This window comes from Podarcis melisellensis, assembly GCF_964234715.1.
Source record: "Podarcis melisellensis genome assembly, chromosome: 6".
Classification (NCBI taxonomy): domain Eukaryota; kingdom Metazoa; phylum Chordata; class Lepidosauria; order Squamata; family Lacertidae; genus Podarcis; species Podarcis melisellensis.
Window position 1 is genome coordinate 46,726,996 of NC_138538.1, and position 20,279 is coordinate 46,747,274.

Here is a 20,279-nt window from a genome sequence, read left to right on the forward strand (position 1 = left end):
CTCTAGTGTTGATGTCCGAGGCCTATCTGCTGCCCCCCCTCCCCACACATCCTTTCTCCTGACCTGGATTGGGCAGCTCAAAAATGGCCATGAGCTGAGTATGAAGAAGGAACAGCTGCTGGGACACTTTTGCTGTCTCAGGAAATCTGACAGCCCTGGGAGCCAGGCTGGTGGCTAATTTTAAACTCGTGCTCGGTGTATTTGTGTCTGTGGGAGTGCAATTTCCAGCCCCGCCGCAACCCACACTGCACCGAGCCGAAAAGGGACCCAGAGGGGGCTTCAGCCTCCCTGGGACTAAGGAAGGGGGCTTGGCTGTGGGGCAAAGGCAAAGAAGAAGAAGAGGAGGAGGGAGCCCAGTAAGCCAAGCCTGGCTGGAGTAGGCATCTAGCGGGGGAAGAGTCACCATGGAGCCCACTTCTGGCCAGGACGACAGCCAGAAGAAAAAGCAACAGAAGGAGAAGGCCAAGAAAGCAGCCCTGGAGCTTCCCCCCAGGCCTCTCCGCTCTCTATTCTGCCTCACCCTCCAGAACCCAGTGCGCAAGGCCTGCATCGCCATTGTGGAATGGAAGTATCCTTTGAGGAAAGCGGCAGTGGGGTTGTCTCTAAGCTGGAGCCCAGCAGCAGCAGCCATGCATAGAGAGCGGTTGCTGATACCTGGAGGAAGGGCTGGGAGATATTTGCTAGCGCTGAAACCCTCTTGTAAACCTCTAAGCTCTACCTAGCAGCTGTTGCTTTTTATGTCCGCCTTAAGAAGAGCTCGAAAGCAACTGATCTTGGCATTTATCTCTGTCACAGAGAGCTCTCGGTGGGGGTGGTGCAGGGAAGAACTCAAGGGGGAAAGCAATGGTTCTGGTCTGTATTGCCAAGTGGATGTGTGTCTGTGAGTGTAAACCAAGAGCTTTTCTACTAACACAGTCCTGGCCCCTGACTATTAGAAATATACAGTCCTGGAATCATTTATCTAACACAGTCATGGATGCAAATAATTGTATGGGTTTCAAAACGGAACTGGGGAGGCTTATGATGGTTCTTTCATCTGGATCCTCGACTGGAGTACAATGAGTTCAGGAACAGCCTCCCCTCCCCATCTTGTATCTTTAAGTATTTGACAGCTGAAGTCAATGAGTGTTAAGCAGGAAAGTCTTCTGCTCAAAGACCACTGATAATGTCTCTGATATTTCTGGACAGGCTAGTTTTGCTTCAGGCACAGGATCTAACAGCTCCACATATTTGATGTTAGGAAAGAATTTCCCCCAAGTCAGACTGGCTATTAACCTTGTGAGGATTTTTCTTTTCTTTTCTTTTCTTTTCTTTTCTTTTCTTTTCTTTTCTTTTCTTTTCTTTTCTTCTCTTCTCTTCTCTTCTCTTCTCTTCTCTTCTCTCTTCTCTCTTTTCTCTTTTCTTTCTCCTATCTTGATAGTGTGCAAATTGACTCATTTGCTTGAGCCTTCTGAATTGTTTTACCAATCTGTTTCTCGAATGGCATAGACACCTCTGCTTTGTGGTTGCTTATTCTCTCCTGCTCTCTGCTTGTGACACACTATAACTTGGGATGATGAAGATTAGCTTTAAGGAACAAATCACTAACCTGGTGGCAGCAAGCAGTTGAGAAGTGCATTCTCAGCATAAAGCAGATTAAAGCCATTCCTGCAAGAATGTGTTTTAGATCAGTAGTGTGGGCAAGAATGACATGAGGACAGTGTTGTGTGAACAGCACCTGCATCCAGCACTGAATGTGCATTATCACATAGTGTGTACATGCCCAATGTGTAATGCTAGGTAATAGTTTTAGTAGTAAGAAAAGCATGAAGTTAATAGGACACTGATTTGGACACTTTTACAAGGGAGTGGACATTTGCAGGGGCTTGATTAAGGTAGTAGGAGTGTCAATGCAGGAAGATGCTCTGAATTGTCTGGAATGAATCAGTGAGTGTGTTCTAACATGCCGGAGTACACACAACACTCAAATCTCCATTTCTTCCATCACCACAGCTGCTCTTTGCTTTCCACCCACCAGTTGTTACGCCTCATCTCCATTGCTAACCTCATCTTGAAATGTGTATGAGTATTGTGCACATTGTACTGAATTTATACATAATATTAAAGTTCAGTTGCTATCTTTACCTATTTGGTTGGTACAGCATCACCTCTCTTAAACTTAGATCCTTCTCCTAAGTTCATTCCTTGGTCCTGGCAAATGAAATTCTGAGCATGTTAAAATTTGGGACTGGAAGTGTGTTGAATTCAAATTGAGCACTTATACAGTGGAAATACGCTTTCTGGTTGCATGGAAATGTTTATTTTGGTGTTTCATATTTCATTGTTACTTTGCCAAGTAATAGAAGTTTCTCTCTCTCTGCATTCCCTCCTACAAACCATTTGTTCACTTAGCACAACAGAAGTTTGTATTTCTTCTTGTGTTAAAGTGTACGCTGTTACATAATGGGGATGCGACATAGCTCCACAGGAGAACATCTCATTTGCATGCAGAACATCCCTGGCTCTGGCATCTGCATGTAGGCCTGGGAGAGAGCTTGGCTGACGAACAGAATGCATTCCGGGAGTTCGTTTGACTCCCAGAACCATTCGAAAACCAAGGTGCGGCTTCTGATTGGCTGCAGGAGCTTCCTGCCAATTGGAAGCCACAGAAGCCATGCTGGGTTTTCAGCTTCCAAAAATCATTCGAAAACTGGAACACTCACTTCCAGTTTCTGATTGTTTGGCAGATGAAACATTCGGCAACTAAGCCGTTCGTCAACCAAGGTACGACTGGACTGGAGAGCCACTGCCAGTCAGTGTTGGTATACTGAGCTAGATGAAGCAATAGTCTGACTCTGTATAAGGCCACTTCATGTGCTCTCCCCTTCTTTCTCTCACTTTCTTTCTTTTCCTTTCTCAAAGCTCCATTTTGTGTGGTGTTGAACCTTTTAATCATAACCACAAAACAGCCAAACCCAAGAACGTAGGAGTAGACTAACCTCTACTGCATATGCTGAACTCTACTAATAATTAATGGCAATACACAGTGGACCCCAATTTTTAGGTTTTCAGGGATTCTCCAGGTAGTATCATTGTTTCTTTCCTTGGATGGATGGTTGCTTCTATTTCCCGCACATCCTTATGTAATAACAGCTTCAATGGCTATGAAAACATGGTGTCCACTGTGACCATTACCGCATGCTTTACATTATAACACAATTCATACTCCTAGTTCTAAAGATCCCTTGAGTCTTCAGAATCAAAATACCAGCAGCAGTAGAAGAGTCATATAATATAGTAAGTCCCACTGCTGCATATGGAGAGTCTCCCCACCCCGGTCCATTTTATTGCCCATTCTTGAGCATTTATTGTGCTTGCAATGGTATCGTGTGTGTGTGTGTGTGTGTGTGTGTGCTGGGGCTATACATGATTCCACTTTCAATACTGTTTATACCTACAAATGTTTCAGGGTGGCCATTCTGCTTCATTTCCAAGGTCCCATAATTTCCTGCGTAAATCGTGTAGCTTTTATACCACAGATATTCCAGGTTTGTTCTCGTTTTTCAGTCCCTTTCGTTGCTCCATAGTGCAAGAGTGCCCCACCAGATAGAAATGATGTGATAACAGTGGGGAAGCACTGCAGAACAACTAATAAAGCAGAATTATGTCTGGATAGTCCCATATAAACTCACTACTAATGCACCATTATTGCATCAATGACAAGTTGCACGATACACCCACAAAACATTTTAAATATGTTTATCTAAAGTGTACTTACGGGATGTGAGTGGCTCTGTGGGTTAAACCACAGAGCCTAGGGCTTGCCGATCAGAAGGTCGGCGGTTCGAATCCCCATGACAGGGTGAGCTCCCATTGTTCGGTCCCTGCTCCTGCCAACCTAGCAGTTCAAAAGCACATCAAAGTGCAAGTAGATAAATAGGTACCGCTCTGGTGGGAAGATAAACGGCGTTTCCGTGCGCTGCTCTGGTTCGTCAGAAGCGGCTTAGTCATGCTGGCCACATGACCCAGAAGCTGTACGCCGGCTCCCTCGGCCAATAAAGCGAGATGAGTGCCACAACCCCAGAGTTGTCCATGACTGGGCCTAATGGTCAAGAGTCCCTTGACCTTTACCTTTAAAGTGTACTTATTAAGTAAAGCATCTTCCTGCTCCTCATCTCTGCTGAAGCCTGAATGCAAGGTGGTGTTGGTAGTAGTAGTAGTAGACGACCTCCAAACACTTAGGGTATAATCCTATGGCACCTGTAAGGGTGCCCCAGGGGCCATGGGAGAGATTGGGCCTGCTCCTCTAATGTTGGAGACAGAATTCTGATATTGGATCCTCTGTCCCTCCGGTTGCCAGATCTTCCAATGAATTGGGCCCAGTTTACATCAGAGCTCAATGTCTGTTGGGCCCCAAAGGGTGTGTGCTGATTAGCAGTTCGGATGTAGAGGATCCAAATAAACAACAACAACAACAACAACAACAACATATTTATACCCCACCCATCTGACTGGGTTTCCCCAGCCATTCTGGGTGGCTCCCAACAGAATTAAAAGCACAATAGAACATCAAGCATTAAAAATGTCCCTAAACAGGGCTGCCTTCAGATGCCTTCTAAAAGTCAGATAGTTGTTTATTTCCTTGACATCTGATGGGAGGGCATTCCACAGAGAGGGTGCCACTACTGAGAAGGCCCTCTGTATGTAAACTAGGAATGGGCAAAGCATCAAAGGAGAATTCTACTGCAAAATGTATATGCCTTTTCCAGGGCCATCCCAGTGTCTTCAAATTGGGGGGAAACGTCACACTCCTGAACATGAGTTAATCTCTACCTCCCTTTTCCCTCCAAGTATGTCCAGTAAAGTTTGGGTTCTTGTTTTCAAATCAAAGCCCAGAAGTGGACGGAGGTTTCCCCACCCATGCTTCCACTCTGCTGGCAGAGCACAGGATAAAGTGGTTGAACTGCCTTCATATTTCACCACCACCTCATGATTGCAGCCTTAATAGCTGATGCACGACCGTTTCTTATCATCATAGCCACCATAGTTGTCTCCTCTCAGTGGTGCAGCTAGGTAATTTCACATCCTGGGCATAATGGTCTTGGGAGTGGGGAGGGGATTTAGGTGATCCTACGTATTGCTTCAGATGTGAAGCACACAGGTAAAATTCACCTTCTATTCCACGCCCTCCAACATTTGTCAGATGAAAATAGGGACATCCCATTCCGTAATGATAATTTCGCTTTTTATACCCCACACATCTTATTGGGCTGCTCCAACCACTCTGGGCAGCTTCCAACATATATAGAACCATAATAAAACATGAAACATTACAAAAACTTCCCTATACAGGATCGCCTTCAGATGGCTCGGGGGTCAGATAATTCCATACCCTCCAACATTTCTCCAGGGAACATAGGGACATCCTAAGGAAAAGTGGGACATTCTGAGATCAAATCAGAAACCAGGACAGCTTCTCTAAATTAGGGATGTCCCTGGAAAATTGGGACACTTGGAGGGGCTGCTATTCCCACACCACCACTCCATCTTTACGACTGTTTCTTTGTTTCTGATATGTTAAAGCAACAAACAAACAACAGTTTTCCTGAACTGGCAAGGAGGGGAAAGGATAAATGCTCTGAGTGTGTACAGTTTTGCATTTTAAAAAAGTTTTGCATTTTAAATACAGTGGTACCTCGGGTTACATACGCTTCAGGATACATACGCTTCAGGTTACACACTCCGCTAACCCAGAAATAGTGCTTCAGGTTAAGAACTTTTCTTCAGGATAAGAACAGAAATTGGGCTCCGGTGGTGCGGCGGCAGCAGGAGGCCCCATTAGCTAAAGTGGTGCTTCAGGTTAAGAACAGTTTTAGGTTAATTACGGACCTCCGGAACGAATTAAGTACTTAACCCGAGGTACCACTGTACACGCAGGTTGATTCCCAATAACTCCTTGTTGTTCTACTTCAACCACCAAGCCTCACCTTACCATGCTTACTCATGGCATTGAAGTCTGGGTTTGTTCCATTAGCTGTCTTTTGTACCTACCCTTTGTACACATACAAACTGCAGCATGCTGGGACTAGTATAACTTTGAAGGTGAGAGGATTGAGTGGGTTCTTATGCCTCTGGGGTATAGGGGAGGGAGAAGAAACATTTCCTCATTGGGAAGGTCAAGTGATCAATCACCACAAACAGGGAAGAAGATACACACACACACACACACACACACACACACACAGAGGCGGACAGAGGGAGAGCTTGCATCAAGTGACATTTAATACACATCTCCAACAACCTTACATGCCCTCAGAACTACTCTGGGCACCTTGTAAACTGTACTGCACCCAGAAAATAATCAATCATGGCTAGATACAGTCTGGATGATTCTGTCCATTTTGGTTTCTCTCAGTTTCTCATTTTTCTCATTTTTCAGTTCTCCACATTTTTGCATCAATTTGCGATTTTTTTTTAAAGGTCCTTTTAAAAAACCACCTGCATTTTAATGCAAATTTTGCCATTTTGCATACCAAATACACATTTTGTTATTTTCACTAATATATGCATTTTTTGTGCCTATTTTACCCTAGTACATGGATTTTTGTACACATTACTTGGCTGTAGAATTGCATGGCTAATTTCAAAGAAGTGTGAATTTCAAAGGATGGTTGTGGTTTATTTCACATATTATTTCTGAGCGTGTATATTAGGTAGGTTCATCTTTAAATGTTAACTGAATTTAATTTCCCTCCCATCCCTTTTTTTGTGATGTTGCTGTTTTCAGCAGAACTGGGAAAATATTTTTGCAAAATATTGCCTTACCTAAGATTCCAGCACACCTGTGGCTGCATTCTATGATATCTGACATGCTTGGTGTTCTAAGACACCTGGAACTTAGTGGGACAATGTGATATGTAATTTTAAAGGGTATATATTTAAGCACCAGAAAGAGATGAGATTTTACATAAAATAATTATTAAGACCAGCACCATAAGGATCATTCTTTCTTAACATCTTCTGGCTCAGTCTTCTCATCTGCGATGGCCTTTCCCAATCCTCTTTAATTAACATTTGATATTAACACAAAAGCCCTCTAAGTGGTTTTTAACTATTCTGGTTCATGCTGCAATATTAAGTGACCAGATTTTCTTTAGCAAGCATCCACAGACCTTTCGAGACCATCATCCTGCTGACCATTTTTGCCAATTGCATTGCACTGGCGATCTACGTGCCCATGCCTGAAGATGACACCAACAAAGCGAATACAAGACTGGTAAGAAATTCGTATTATTATTTCTGTTTGCTACTGTTCTCTTGAAGTGCTTCACTCCCTGGCTCGAGCCATTACTTATTTTCAGTGTCTGACGCTCCAAGCTACCTTCATAGTAATTGCTCAGACAGGCACCATTAGATAGATGATCCCCTGTCCCTAAAATTTAATGTACAAAATCTCAAACCTCAAGCTACTGTATGATCTGAATCACTTGTTTTGTGCACAGATATATTTGGTCAACTGCATCTTGGGACAATAGCTAGGGGAAAGAAAGTGTACCACATTCTTGCCATTTTTCTGTCCATTGGAAGTTTCACATGGCCATTTCTGATCAGAGTGTGGGGATACAATTGTTTTCTCTGCCCAATCATTTTCAAAATTTTGTCTACAAGCATAAAAATAGTTTCACCTTACTGTTCAAGAATGGGGTGCTTTGGAATTCCTCTTCTTCCATAACAATGTCACATCCAAAATATATTCTTTGTCTTTTCCTTGCATTTCTTCAAAATGCATTTTGGAGAGGTGACCTCCATGGTTTCATTGATAAGAAGGAAAAATTCCCTTTATGTTCAGGGATGGATCATCTGGGATACAACTGCATATGGCTGAAGACTTTTATCCCTTTGTTACCAGGCGCTATGTGAATGCCAAATCCCCATATTTTCAGGAGCATGTCTGAAAGAGAAAGTTGATCCATAGCAAGCCCAGTCCATTATACTCTTAGCTTGCATTCTTCTGTAATGTTGAATATTGTGATAGTTGACAATCATCAAGCAGAACATGGGAACGGAGAGAGAGAGAGAATGAAAGAGTGTATTAGTTGCACACACTGATGCATAATTTAGTTGCACAAAGGATAGACAGATTCAAAGACCTATTCTTTGTGGGGGGGGGAGAGACATTTTAAAGGATATTTGCTGTTTTTACTTTTGATACTTTGTAATTACTAGTGAAATAGGTACTCCAGAGGAATAATTTTATGTGGTCTGCAACATTTGTGTGTAAAAGACTGCTTGCACCCTTCCTAAATGCTGTGTCTAGTTGCATAAGGAAAATATGAATTTGCTGTTAATATTTAACAATTTTGTGTACTGATTCTGTACAGTAACACCCCCCCCCCCATAAAATATCAAAAAGAGAGAAATAATTCAGCCTCTTCAGGGCAAGTTCTAAAGGAATTTGCTTCAGTATTCTGGCTAACATTTGCTTCCCAGCTGTGGAATGTCTTCCTAAATAACTGGAATTGCTAAATGACATCTAACATAGAGCTGCTGTTTCATAGAAAGATACAAGGCAAGGAAATGCTGAGCAGACTGTCCCAGTGACCAGCCCTGCTGCATTTGTCACACTTCCCCATGCTCTTCAAGCTGTTAAAGGCAAAGGAGACCTGTCCAAGTTGCATGCTAACATCCCCCCCCCCATCACTCAGACATGAGAGCCCAGTTAGAACCCACTGAGTTACTAAACAGGAACCATGTGCTAGTTGGAATTTAGTAGTTCTATTGTAAGAAGCTGTTTCAAATTGTGAACTGTGTGTTAGCAGAACCGCCAATTAGTATGGAGGATAAGTGAGGTGGGCCTTCAGTTATGGTCCTACTATTGGGCAGAGTGAGTAACCTGCCTCAGGTGGCACATTTGCAGCCCCCAGCTATTCCTCCTGGGCCACTTACCCTTACTAATTTCAGCCTTTTGTCCCATGGCATCTCCTGGGTGTCCTGAACTAGCCTAATAGCTCAAGTGCTGTAGGGAGTGCTGTCCCATCACCAGTGTTTATTTGGCTTCTGTATGTGGAGTGGGGAGCAGGTGTCATCTGAGGAAGCAAAATGTCTAGGACTGGCCTTGGGGGCCTTTAATGGACTCCACAAATCCTACCCTTGCCTCTCCCCAATTTTACCCAGATTATGCCCACCTATTCTCCATAGCCTTCTAAAACCAAGAGGATCATCGAAAAACATAAGGACCTTCTCCACCTCCTTGTCATTCAAACCCTGGAACCAGCCTTGCTTGTATGTTAAGAGACACTTGAAAGGGTCTTGTCTTGGGAATGAGTGCAAAATATATAAAGAAAGAATGACTCTAGGTAATGTCAGTCTGCTTCATTCTGAAACATGCAAAGCCTGACAGGGAAGGGGCCCTGGCAACCCTGAGGGGAGTTTAGGGTGACGGACAGTTGCAGCTGTGAGGGAGAAGAAGGCAACAGCAGCCTCTGGTATGAATGCTGGGACAAGGAAAGTGCAACCACAGTAACTATTCTAGGCTGTGACAGGCAAAGGTAACCATGCCAACAATCAGGTCAAGAAGGATGGACCAGGCTTTAAAGCTGGTCTGCAGCTTCTTTGCCCCAGTTTCCTTCTGTCTTTACCTTTGCCATCTCCCATGCCATAAAGTGCTGGCAGGGATGCAGAGTTGTTCAATGGAGTGCTGGCCCAGGGACACTTTAGATGGTGAGAGAATCCATTGGTTTTCCTATAAAAACACAAAACCAGATTAATATTGCTTCCATTTGACAGCCAAAGCAAAAGGGATGCTGAGGAATGGAGCCAAGTCATATTATCTCCAAGGCTTAGAAGAAATGAGGAGCAGATTTGCCCTTACCTTTGGGGCAATTAACCCCCCCCCCCAAAAAAGGGAGAGAGGGCTGTGACAGAAAAGTTTGTTTTGCTGGGCAGGTTGGGTCTCTAAGTGTTTACTTTTTCTTTTCCCCTGCCAGCAAATGGTGAACAAACAGCATCTTATGATTGGCGGGGTTCCAGGAGGGGGAGTTGAAAAGGAGAGGATTTTGAGAGACAGTTTATTAGGTTGGGACATAGGGAGTGAGAGGAGAGAGAGTTGGTTCTGTGTAGAAACATCCACTCTGAGGAATATATCACAAGCTAGAGAAAGGAGTCTCTGAGCTTAGTGTGAAGGACAGTGTGTGGTGTCCTGTAAGAGAAATTAGGCCAGGAATTAACTTGGAGGCTGAGCCAGGAGAAGTAGAAGCTGTGAGAATGCAGTCTACTTAGGACTCATTCTAGTCAGGAGGGAAAAAATACTTCTACAAAAGGAGAGGACGCCCAAACCAGTTAAGAGGGGTGTGGTGATCTCTTGGGTCTGTTACTTGGAGTACCTCAGGAGTAGGGTTGTCAAAGGGGTGTGTAACTACAGAAAATACCACCTTGTTTAATAACCAAAGTATTAAGTGGCAACAGCTGTGCAACAACAGAGAAAGAACTGAAGTGAAATAACATTATAAACTGAAGTATCCTATGTTTTACCCATTTTGTGTCATTAACTTCCTATGTTTAATAAAATATTTTTTGTTTATTTGATCAAATCCTGCCTGAGACTCCAAATTATTAAGTTTTCCTTCACACAAGTCCCCCACAAGATAATCTGGGGTAGTTTGTAGGAATTCAGGTAATTGGTGTTCTGTGAGGTGGGTGCACTATATTTAAGTGAGGGCGGGCCCAACAGCGCCAGGGAAAAAAGTGCTGTCGTGGCATTGCAAGGGCCAGCCATTATTTCCCCCCCGATGGGATGGCAACCCTAAAAGAATGATTGGCTGAAAATAAGGTATCCACTTCCATGAAAAATCTGTCAGCATGAATCCATCTTGTATAGATTGTAGCAAAATGGGGAAATCTGATCTTTACTGCTAAATGGGAGCAATTGTGAATTGGGTTTTCTGTGGATTTGCATTTGCTCCAATTCAGTGCTAAAGGGCAGGTTTTCCTGGGGGAAAGCTGTGAGGCAAACAGAAAAGCACTCAAACCCATGTCTAGAAAGCACAGGACAAGTGTTAAGTATGGACGAGCCCTTAGTGGGACATTAAGTTTGATGGTCTACTCTGAGTTAAACTTAGTTGAATACCATCCAGCATCTTGAATAATTAGTTGAGCTTTCTAGTTAATATTGGCTACTCTTACATTTCAAAGAGTCTGGCGATACCCTAAAAATTAACAAATGTATGATGGCATTAGCTTTTGTGGACTACAATCCGGTTCATCAGATGTATAAAGGGGATGAACGAATGCATTTGACAAAGTGGGCAAACTTACGGCATTGTAGATTCATTAGCCTGTCAGGTACTGCAATATTTCTGTTGTTTTTGCTGCAGCAGACTAACATGGCTACCCGCTAGAAACTACTTCATAACAAGACTTATCCAGCTTTAAATTAAGATCAAGGCACAGTAGTATGCATGCTGATTGGATTTACACTCTATCAGCATGCTTTTGGGTGAAAAGTTCTCAGTAATTGGTTAACATGCATATTTGTAATTACCCCCACATCAATTATATGGCTGTGTAATTGGCATCACATTGTATGCAACACGTTACTTAGCATTTGATGAATAAGAAAACTGTAGAATTATAAAAGGCCCACAATCTTATTTAGTCCCCAAAAGGCCAAAGCTTATTTTACAACGGATCAGTTAGTCTTTAAGACCCTTTGATGTACATAAAACACACACACCCTCCAACATCCCTCTGATGAAAACCAGGACACATGCTTTTTATGTTGTGCTGCCGCGTGAGTCAGCTAGCTCATGTGAGAGCGCAACACCACTGCAGGCGCCGGTTCATTCTCTTCCCTGAGCTCGGCGGTGGCACTGGAGGGGGTGGTGGTGGAAATGGGACATTCTAGGATCAAATCAGAAGCCAGGATGACTTCTGTAATTCTGGGATGTCATGGGACAATCAGAGCACTTGAAAGATATGTTTAAAAGTTTGTTGATAAACAGGATGTTGCATTTGGGATTGTTCCTTCATCTTGATCTAGGGGAAAGGCAACGGCCATTTGTGTTTTCCTGTATCAGTGGTGGGGAACCATTTTCTGCATTGTCTTCTGCGTACCCTTCTGAGGGCTACATGCCAATGACACAGGGGTCAGAGGTGAAAGCAGGCAGAACAATGAATGTAAAGTTAACCTTTGTACAGTAGGCTGCTTTCTACACACTGTTATACACCCCTCTCAATCCTCCATCCAGACAAGCAAGAGGTGCTAAGAGACTTTAAGGACATAATACTATGGAGGCAAAAATACTTGGGGTGCAAAGCAAGGCCAGCGAGAGGTGTGGCTGGGGGGAGTTCTGAGGGCCAAATAGAGTGACCTGGTGGTTGCATGTGGCCCTCAGGCCTGAGCTTCCCTATCCCAGTCTTTTAAAGGAAACAGGAACCAAGGTATACTTGATAGTGTGGAAGGTTGTATAAAAGGAAGAGGAAATGCCACTGTGACCCAAACAATACCTGGAAAATTATGGATTTAAGATGCAACTGCTCCAGTGAATTTTGAGATAGCGCAAGACTGGCAGATGCAACTGATAGACTACATGGAACTGGCCGAGGTGACAGGCAGAATTCGAGACCTGGGAGAAGAGAGGATGGAAGAAGACTGGAAGAAATTTAAGATTTATTTACAAAAACATTGTAATTTGACTGAATGTTAAGCAGGTTGCTAAATCATAAAGAATTGGGCACCACTAAATTAGATAGAATTAGGAAGACAAGTGAGATTAAGAAAATGTGAACCATTTGGGAACTATCAGATTATAAATTAAGTTTGAGGGCATATAATGTGAATAAGAGGATAATTTGCTGAAAAATTTCTTTTCTTATGATGAAAACGGGAGCGGGAGATGAGAGGAAGTCCAGAGAAGTTATGAAAATATGTTATGACAGATATTTTATTGTGAACCAATTATGTAAGCATATTGAAAAACTTTAATAAATATTTTTTATTAAAAAAAAAAGAATTTTGAGATAGCGCAGAGCTGTTGTGGCTGAAATGTGTTGGCTGATGGGTGTTGTGGTCCAAAGTATTGCAGGGAAGAGAACTAGAGTGTGGCGATCTGATTGAGACTGTAATCTATATAACTAATCTTGCCCATCTTCCCTCTCCCGTTCTCTGTCTTGCAGGAGAAGCTAGAATACTTCTTTCTCACAGTATTTGCCATTGAGGCACTGCTAAAGATAATTGCCTATGGATTTTTATTCCATGCAGACGCCTACCTCCGAAATGGCTGGAATGTGCTGGATTTCACCATAGTATTTTTGGGGTAAAGGAGCTCAGTTTTATTTCTGTCTCTGTGTATGTCTAGATTTCGTTAGAAATTTATGTTAAACATATTCAAATAAATGCTAGAAGTACATTAACAGTATAATCCTATATATATATATATGTCTTCTCAGAAGTAAGTCTCATTGACTTTAGTGGGACTTACTCCATGGCAGTGCTTTCCCCCCTAAAAAAACAACAACATGTTTAGGGATGCTCTCATTTTGACTCAAGAAAATCACCATTTTATAGTTCAAATCAGGGAAAATAAATACAGTAAATGGACAAAAGTACAACGATTCACAAAATGTTTAGGGGCATGCGCACCCCTGCGTACTCCCAGAAAAAAAGCACAGCTCCCTGGTAAGCATTTATAGGATTGCAATATAATGGGGCTTGCTTCTGGGTAGGCATTTTGAGGATTGCACAGTAAGTTGTAGCTTTTTTTTCTTTTTTAGAGTTTCAAACATTGTACAAAATGCATTAAAATAAACACACGTTTACAAATAAAAGTAGCAAAGTATGGAATGAGGCATATGAGGATACCACTTGCTGAACCTTATGATTCAGCTGTGAGACCAACCAGGCACTCCAGCTTAGAGCAGAGCCGGACTTTTAACCCAGAATATAGAGTTTTGCCTGCGCAGTTACTAATCAGTGTGCTGCAGAGAAGCGAGGTGATGAAGTTAGTATTTTTCTGCATCACCCAGTTAATATAGCACAGAAATGCGGTGAGGTTCAGCCATGACACATATTGGCCTATGCTGCCCTTGCTTCATGTGGTTGCTGATGTGGCGAGCTGTTTTTGTGCAGCGCCCCACAGTGTGCAAATCAGGCTATTATTTTATTTTATTTATTTTATTTTATTTTATTTTTGTCATTCTACCCCAGAGCTTTCCCACTGGACTCAATCTACCATGTGGAGTGACTTAAAAGTAGCCTCCATGCAACAGCTGCAACATGCACACTGTGGCTGCAGAAGCCATAGGAACCAAGCTTCCTTTCCTCCTGGGAACATAGTGGGGAGGTGTTTAAAAACTTTCCCTTTCATTCGTTATTTGACTCTTGCTGCATCTGCATAGTTCCCACCACACTCCTGTCCCTTGTTCACCATTTTCTTTGTCCATTGTCTTGTAGAGTCTTCACAGTGATCCTGGAGAGAGTCAGCGTAATAGAAAGCGCCCTTCTCAGTGGGCAGGGTGGCTTTGATGTCAAAGCCCTGAGAGCCTTTCGGGTGCTGCGGCCTCTACGCCTGGTGTCAGGAGTACCAAGTGGGTGAAATGTCCTTTGGGTTAGATGAGTGGATGCAGGCAGAAGGCTAGAACAATGATGACTGGACACAACTCCCTTAAGCCAGGGGTAGCCAGATATCTTCCAGATAGCATTGGACTGCAGCCATCACTGAGGCTGACTGGAGTTGGAATCTAACAACATCCAGAGAGCACCCCATTGACTACCCATGACTCCATTGATCAGAGAAATAAGAAATAAAAATAGATTATCTTCTTATGTTAAATTGTTTGGGGTGAGGAGCAGGAAACTGTAACAGGCTATGCCAAGTAACTAGAATAGGTGACATCTGCAGGTTGGCCTTCAAAGAGTTTGAAAAGTATTTAATCACATCCAAACACTCATGGGGGCAGTGAGGTAGCCTTGGAAGAGAGAGCAGATATGGCCAACCAAAACAGTAATTGAGTCTAGGTAACTGACAAACCCTAAAGACTCAATTTGTTAATTCATGGAGAACATTGACTACGATGGCAAGAACTTCTGTGTTATTTGCTTCACCAAAAGGAGAGCTGTGGCTCAGTTGTAGAATACATGCTTTGAATGCCAAGGTTCAATCTCTGGTACCTCTGTGAAGGGCTAGGAAAGATTCCTCTCTGAAAAACCTGAAGAGCTGCTGCCACCCAGTGTTGACAATACTGTTTAACCAATTCACTGATGAACCAATAGCCTGGTTCAAAATAATGCAGTTTACCTGTGACACTAACTTATTTGATTTCAGCTAAAAGTGAATGGGAGGCTGCAGGTGTTGTAGCATTCTGTTCTCTCTTCCTCATCCGCAAGAGCAGCAGCACCATGAGTCTGACTTTAGTCTCTGCTTCCTCCTGAAAGAAAAGAGCAGCCTTGTTGCTACAGAAAGGGTATAGCAGTCAGAAACTTCTCCCAGGTAGGGCCAGTCCTACCATGAAGCAAAGCAAGTATTCTGCCTCAGATGGCAGGTGCTGATGGGGCAGTGGCAGTGAGGTGTTGAAGGATACAGCTGTTTGTGCCATATGCCATAACCTGTGCCCAGTGCTGTCAGGATGCTGTCAGCAGCTCCTGGCTGGTTGCCCAGGAAAGTATAAAGACAAAGGAAAAGTTTCTTACTTTCCTTTTTTTATTTCAATCTTTACAGAGAGAGACTATAGAACCCAGCCTCTTGGATAATGTCATTGTCCCTAGTGAATCTCCACCCCACCGTCTCTCCCACTACCTCATTCGTCATTCTCATTGTCTCCTCTACGGGTTCTGCTACGTGCCTTCTGTCTTTGAGCTCTTTGCTCTCCTACTTTTAAGGCTCGCCGGGTTCTGGGAGATGGAGGGTCTGGAATGCTTTCTAATGACAACATGTCAGCTGGGTGTTGTTTTGGCCAGTGGCGGAGCTTCATGCTCCTACACCAGGGGGGGTAGAGAAGAAGGGGGCGGAGCTGGCATGCATCCTGGGGCATGGCATGCTGCCCGCAGAGGAGTGGTGCACATCCTGGGGGCATGACACGCCACCTGCAGGAGGTGGCGCCCAGCGTGGGTGGGGGGCAGCCGCAATGGCACCCTACCGGGATCATGCTGCTGGGGGTGGTGCGCTCTCCACCCACTCCTCTTCCTCCACCAGTGGTTCTGGCTCTCCCATGATTTCCTTGCTTTTCCCCTCATCTGCCTCTGAGCTGCGACCTCCCTCAACCCCCTGTTGTAAATCTATCCTGTCTTCCTCTTCCTCCTCACTGGAAGGGTCAGGATAGGAAGGCGGTCTTCACCATTCCTCCTCTGTCCAGTCCCTGACAAGTGCCTACGAATAAATCCCCCAAGTGTGGTGGAAGTTTCTGTCCCATGACCAGTGCTGAAGGAAGATTCAACTACCCACCCAGCTGTAAGACTGGGGGAAAACTGAAAAATAGCACAAGCCCTGCCCCCGATGTGTTTGTTGCTATGTTCATAGCACCACTGTTTATTTATTGCACAGTCTTGTAGAAGTCACCACATCTCCCTTATGCAGGTCAGTGCTCATGAGGTTAGAAGGTTAAATTGTAGATGGGATCATATGACAGTATATGGCAGCAACTGGAAAGCAGAAAGATGTAGTGAAACGGTGGGAAACTTATGGCCCTTCGGATGCTGTTGGACTCCAACTCCCACCATTCCTCACCACTGGCCATGCTAGATTAGCTGATGGGAGCTGTAGTCTAACAGCATCTAGAGGACCCCATCTCCAATGCAGTCAATAGAATAAAGATGGTGTGAACAGCTGGCTCTCTTCCTTCCTGTTACAGGTCTGCAAGTGGTACTGAACTCAATCGTCAAGGCTACGTTGCCCCTGATCCACATTGCTGTGCTTGTTGTCTTCATGCTTGTCATCTATGCCATTATGGGGCAGGAGCTCTTCAAGGGCAAAATGCACAAGACCTGCTACTACAATGGAACAGGTAGGGGATGCAGTTGATCTGCTCATAATTTATAAAGCTGCAAGGAGGGGTCTGGGGCATCACCTTGAGCTACATCTATGAGGCAAAATATCTGCCTTTTGTGCTCTTGCATAAACAGGAAGTAGATGCAAACGAGAAGCCTGCTGCATCCTCTGAAACTGCTTCCATTGGAACTAGGGAAAGGGGTACATTGCTAAAATAGACAGATAACAGTGAGCACAAGCTACCCTGACAGAGCCTCACATTTGTCCCTTTGTTTCCTTCCTTAGATATCATTGCAACCGTGGAAAATGAAAAACCATCTCCATGTACAAATTCAGGCCATGGGCGCCGCTGCACTATTCCTGGTTCAGAGTGCAGGGGCTATTGGCCAGGACCCAACTATGGCATCACCCACTTTGATAACTTTGGGTTTTCTATGCTGACTGTATACCAGTGTATCTCCATGGAAAGCTGGACTGAAGTCCTCTACTGGGTAGGCTAAGCTTTGGGCGGGAAGGGAGGAAGATAATGTAGGGCTCTTTTGCAAAATGTAGAGGATGAGGAACTATGGGCATGTAGTCATGTCATCTCCTGGGTAGTGGACTCACTCACTACAGAATGACACTGTTGTTTCAGTGAATCGGTCACCCCACATGCAGAGCATTCCCCTAGTTAGGGCACCTGTCTGCACAGGCTAGACATCAAGTTCTAGAAGATCCTTAACGTGTGGGTTTCAGTTCGAGGAGTCCCCATAAGTATAAGGGGTCCACATCCTCACCTTGAGTTTACCCACCAGGTCTCCCGGGGTTTTTTGTTTTTGTTTTTGTTTAGTGGAAAAGAAGGTATGATGGATGAGTCATGGTCTACTCCCAGATTTGTCATGGTTGTTTCCCCAGATTAGAAGATTTCCAGAGTGTCATGTATATGGACCACCTTACAAATCATTATCATCACATTTCTGTTCTGCCTTAGGTAAATGATGCCATTGGGAATGAATGGCCCTGGATCTACTTTGTCAGCCTCATCTTACTTGGGTCCTTTTTTATCCTTAATCTGATCCTGGGTGTGCTCAGTGGGTAAGCAGCTCATAGCATGTGGTATGCTATCTACTCTCTCAGCAGCATCAACATGGCAGTCTGTCCTGAATGTGACTTAAAACAGTTTAAGTCCTATGAGGAAATGATGATTTTTTTCATGTTGCTGAAAAAAAAAAGCATGAAAGCTTCCTTTCCTTTGTCCCATATTCCAATAGCTCAATTTCCCACTGCTAGACCTGATGCACCAATAGAATGCTAGGGCCTGAAAGGGACATCATAGACATATGAGCACATATTGTGGTGCAGCATGGATAGAGTACACTCAAGCAGTTGCATTGGCTGGGGACACTTGGCAAGCATGGCACTGCCAGGAGCAGGGGTGGAGCAAAGCAGGGACTTTTCAGCAATATGAACCAGCACACTGCTCTTTCATGTTGAACCACAGTAAAACATTAAGTATGGCTTAAGATGATGTGCAAACCAGGTCATTATTTTAGTAATCCTTCTAACCCTCACCTTGTAATGTAGGACACTTTAATTAGGTCCAGATTCTAGCATGGATGTGTGTGTGTGTGTGTGTGTGTGTGTGTGTGTGTGTGTGTGTGTGTGTGTGTTAAAGCACAGAGCTAGTGGCTTGACTGAAACCACCAAGTCACTACTGAGTGAGACTTGAACTCAGAACTGACTCCCTGACCCATCACTATGCCATACAAGTTCTCATCTGAGTTTTCCCCCCAGGGAATTCACCAAAGAGCGTGAGAAAGCCAAATCACGGGGTACCTTCCAGAAACTGAGGGAGAAGCAGCAGTTGGAGGAAGACATGAAAGGCTACATGGACTGGATCACCCATGCAGAAGTCATGGATAGCGACCGGACACGTGGGGAAGGTACTAAGCTTTGTATTATTGTCGTTTTGGTTTTGTTTATTCTTGCCTGTTGATGATACTGCTTAGAATCAATAGGGCTGAGAGCAGTGCTTGCTTGGAAATGTAGTCTGAGAGAAAAGGAGATTAGGAAGCAGGAAGGGAAATCGAAGGCCTGGGCAAAGTTGCAGAGCTACGTAGCATTTGATGATAATGGTTTTGTAAATAACACAACAGGTTTCTTACCTTTCTTCATCTTTCACAGGAATGATGCCATCAGATGAAGGTGGATCAGAGACAGAGAGCCTGTATGAGATTGAGGGCATGAATAAATGGATTTTGTTTTTGTAAGTAGCATGCATATCATGCATGGCAATCCAAACATGCTCATGTCCTGCTGTAGTGCAAGAGCCCCAAAGCTCTCAAATCTTGCTGTGAGCATCATTTTTACATCTTTTTTCAAATATCCCCCCCATACCTTTTGAAATGTGAGTTTTAATTTTTTAAAAATCAAAATATTTCCCATGTCGGACCTTTCTGCACTCCATAGCAATCTCTCTCACTCTATCTCTTTAATGTAATGCTTGTTAAATCCCAAAGCCAGAGATGTCCAGTATCAGTCAGATCATCTCTGTCAATTGAGGAAATGAAGGATTGAGACCCCTTTGTGTTTTTACACTGTAGAGTCAAAGAACCACAGCAGACCCTCCAAGTCTCCCTATTTTCCTGGAACCTCCCAGATTTACAAAAGCTGTCCCAGTTTCTGATTTGATCCTAGAATGTCCTGCTTTTCCTTAGGACATCCCTATTTTCATCAGAGAGATGTTGGAGGGTATGGTAGGATGTCCCTATTTTATCAGAGAAATTTTGGAGGGTATGGAGTTATCCTACCCCTGAGCCATTTGAAGGCAATCCTGTATAGGGAAGTTTTTAATGTTTATTATGTTTTTATATATGTTGGAAGCCACCCAGAGTGGCAACCCAGTCAGATGGGTGGGGTATAAATAGTAATTATTATTATTATTATTATTATTATTATTATTATTATTATTGAATAGGATGTCCCTATTTTCACCAGAGAAATGTTGGAGGGTATATCATAGAGTTGGAAGCATTTTCTCCCTGCACTCCCATCTATCTGTTGTGCCACCAGCCACGAGAACCATGCTCGCTTCCCGCCTTTTCTTGCGCCAGCCATTCTGCTAGCACTACTAGCGCACTGCTAAGGTACTTTAACTTAGCGCAACATTGAATTTCTCCCAGAGACCACAGGGATTATTTATTCTTCCATCTGCACCTGCAGTTTTGATGGCCTTGTTAGGCCTTATATGGTCCCCTTAAAGAGGCACAAACTAAATATTTGGAAGCCACCCTGGAGATTGCAGATACCCAGGGAAGAAGTTGCACGTTGTGTTTTGCAGGC

General features: G+C 43.7%; 1 protein-coding gene across 2 annotated transcripts in view; it reads left to right on the forward strand.

The window, feature by feature from the left end:
- Positions 1 to 208: 208 nt before the first annotated feature.
- The window catches only part of CACNA1S (calcium voltage-gated channel subunit alpha1 S), a 57,533-nt gene continuing 37,462 nt past the window's right edge, over positions 209 to 20,279 (forward strand). Inside the window, exons 1-9 of one of the 2 annotated variants that reach the window (XM_081915370.1) lie at positions 209 to 568; positions 7,150 to 7,255; positions 13,153 to 13,292; positions 14,429 to 14,562; positions 16,822 to 16,974; positions 17,244 to 17,449; positions 17,929 to 18,032; positions 18,732 to 18,880; positions 19,122 to 19,203. In XM_081915370.1, coding sequence (XP_081771496.1) covers positions 405 to 568; positions 7,150 to 7,255; positions 13,153 to 13,292; positions 14,429 to 14,562; positions 16,822 to 16,974; positions 17,244 to 17,449; positions 17,929 to 18,032; positions 18,732 to 18,880; positions 19,122 to 19,203 — 1,238 coding nt within the window. In that variant the 5' untranslated portion in view covers positions 209 to 404. The remainder of the gene's footprint in view (positions 569 to 7,149; positions 7,256 to 13,152; positions 13,293 to 14,428; positions 14,563 to 16,821; positions 16,975 to 17,243; positions 17,450 to 17,928; positions 18,033 to 18,731; positions 18,881 to 19,121; positions 19,204 to 20,279) is intronic. The other variant, XM_081915371.1, reaches the window with a different exon arrangement.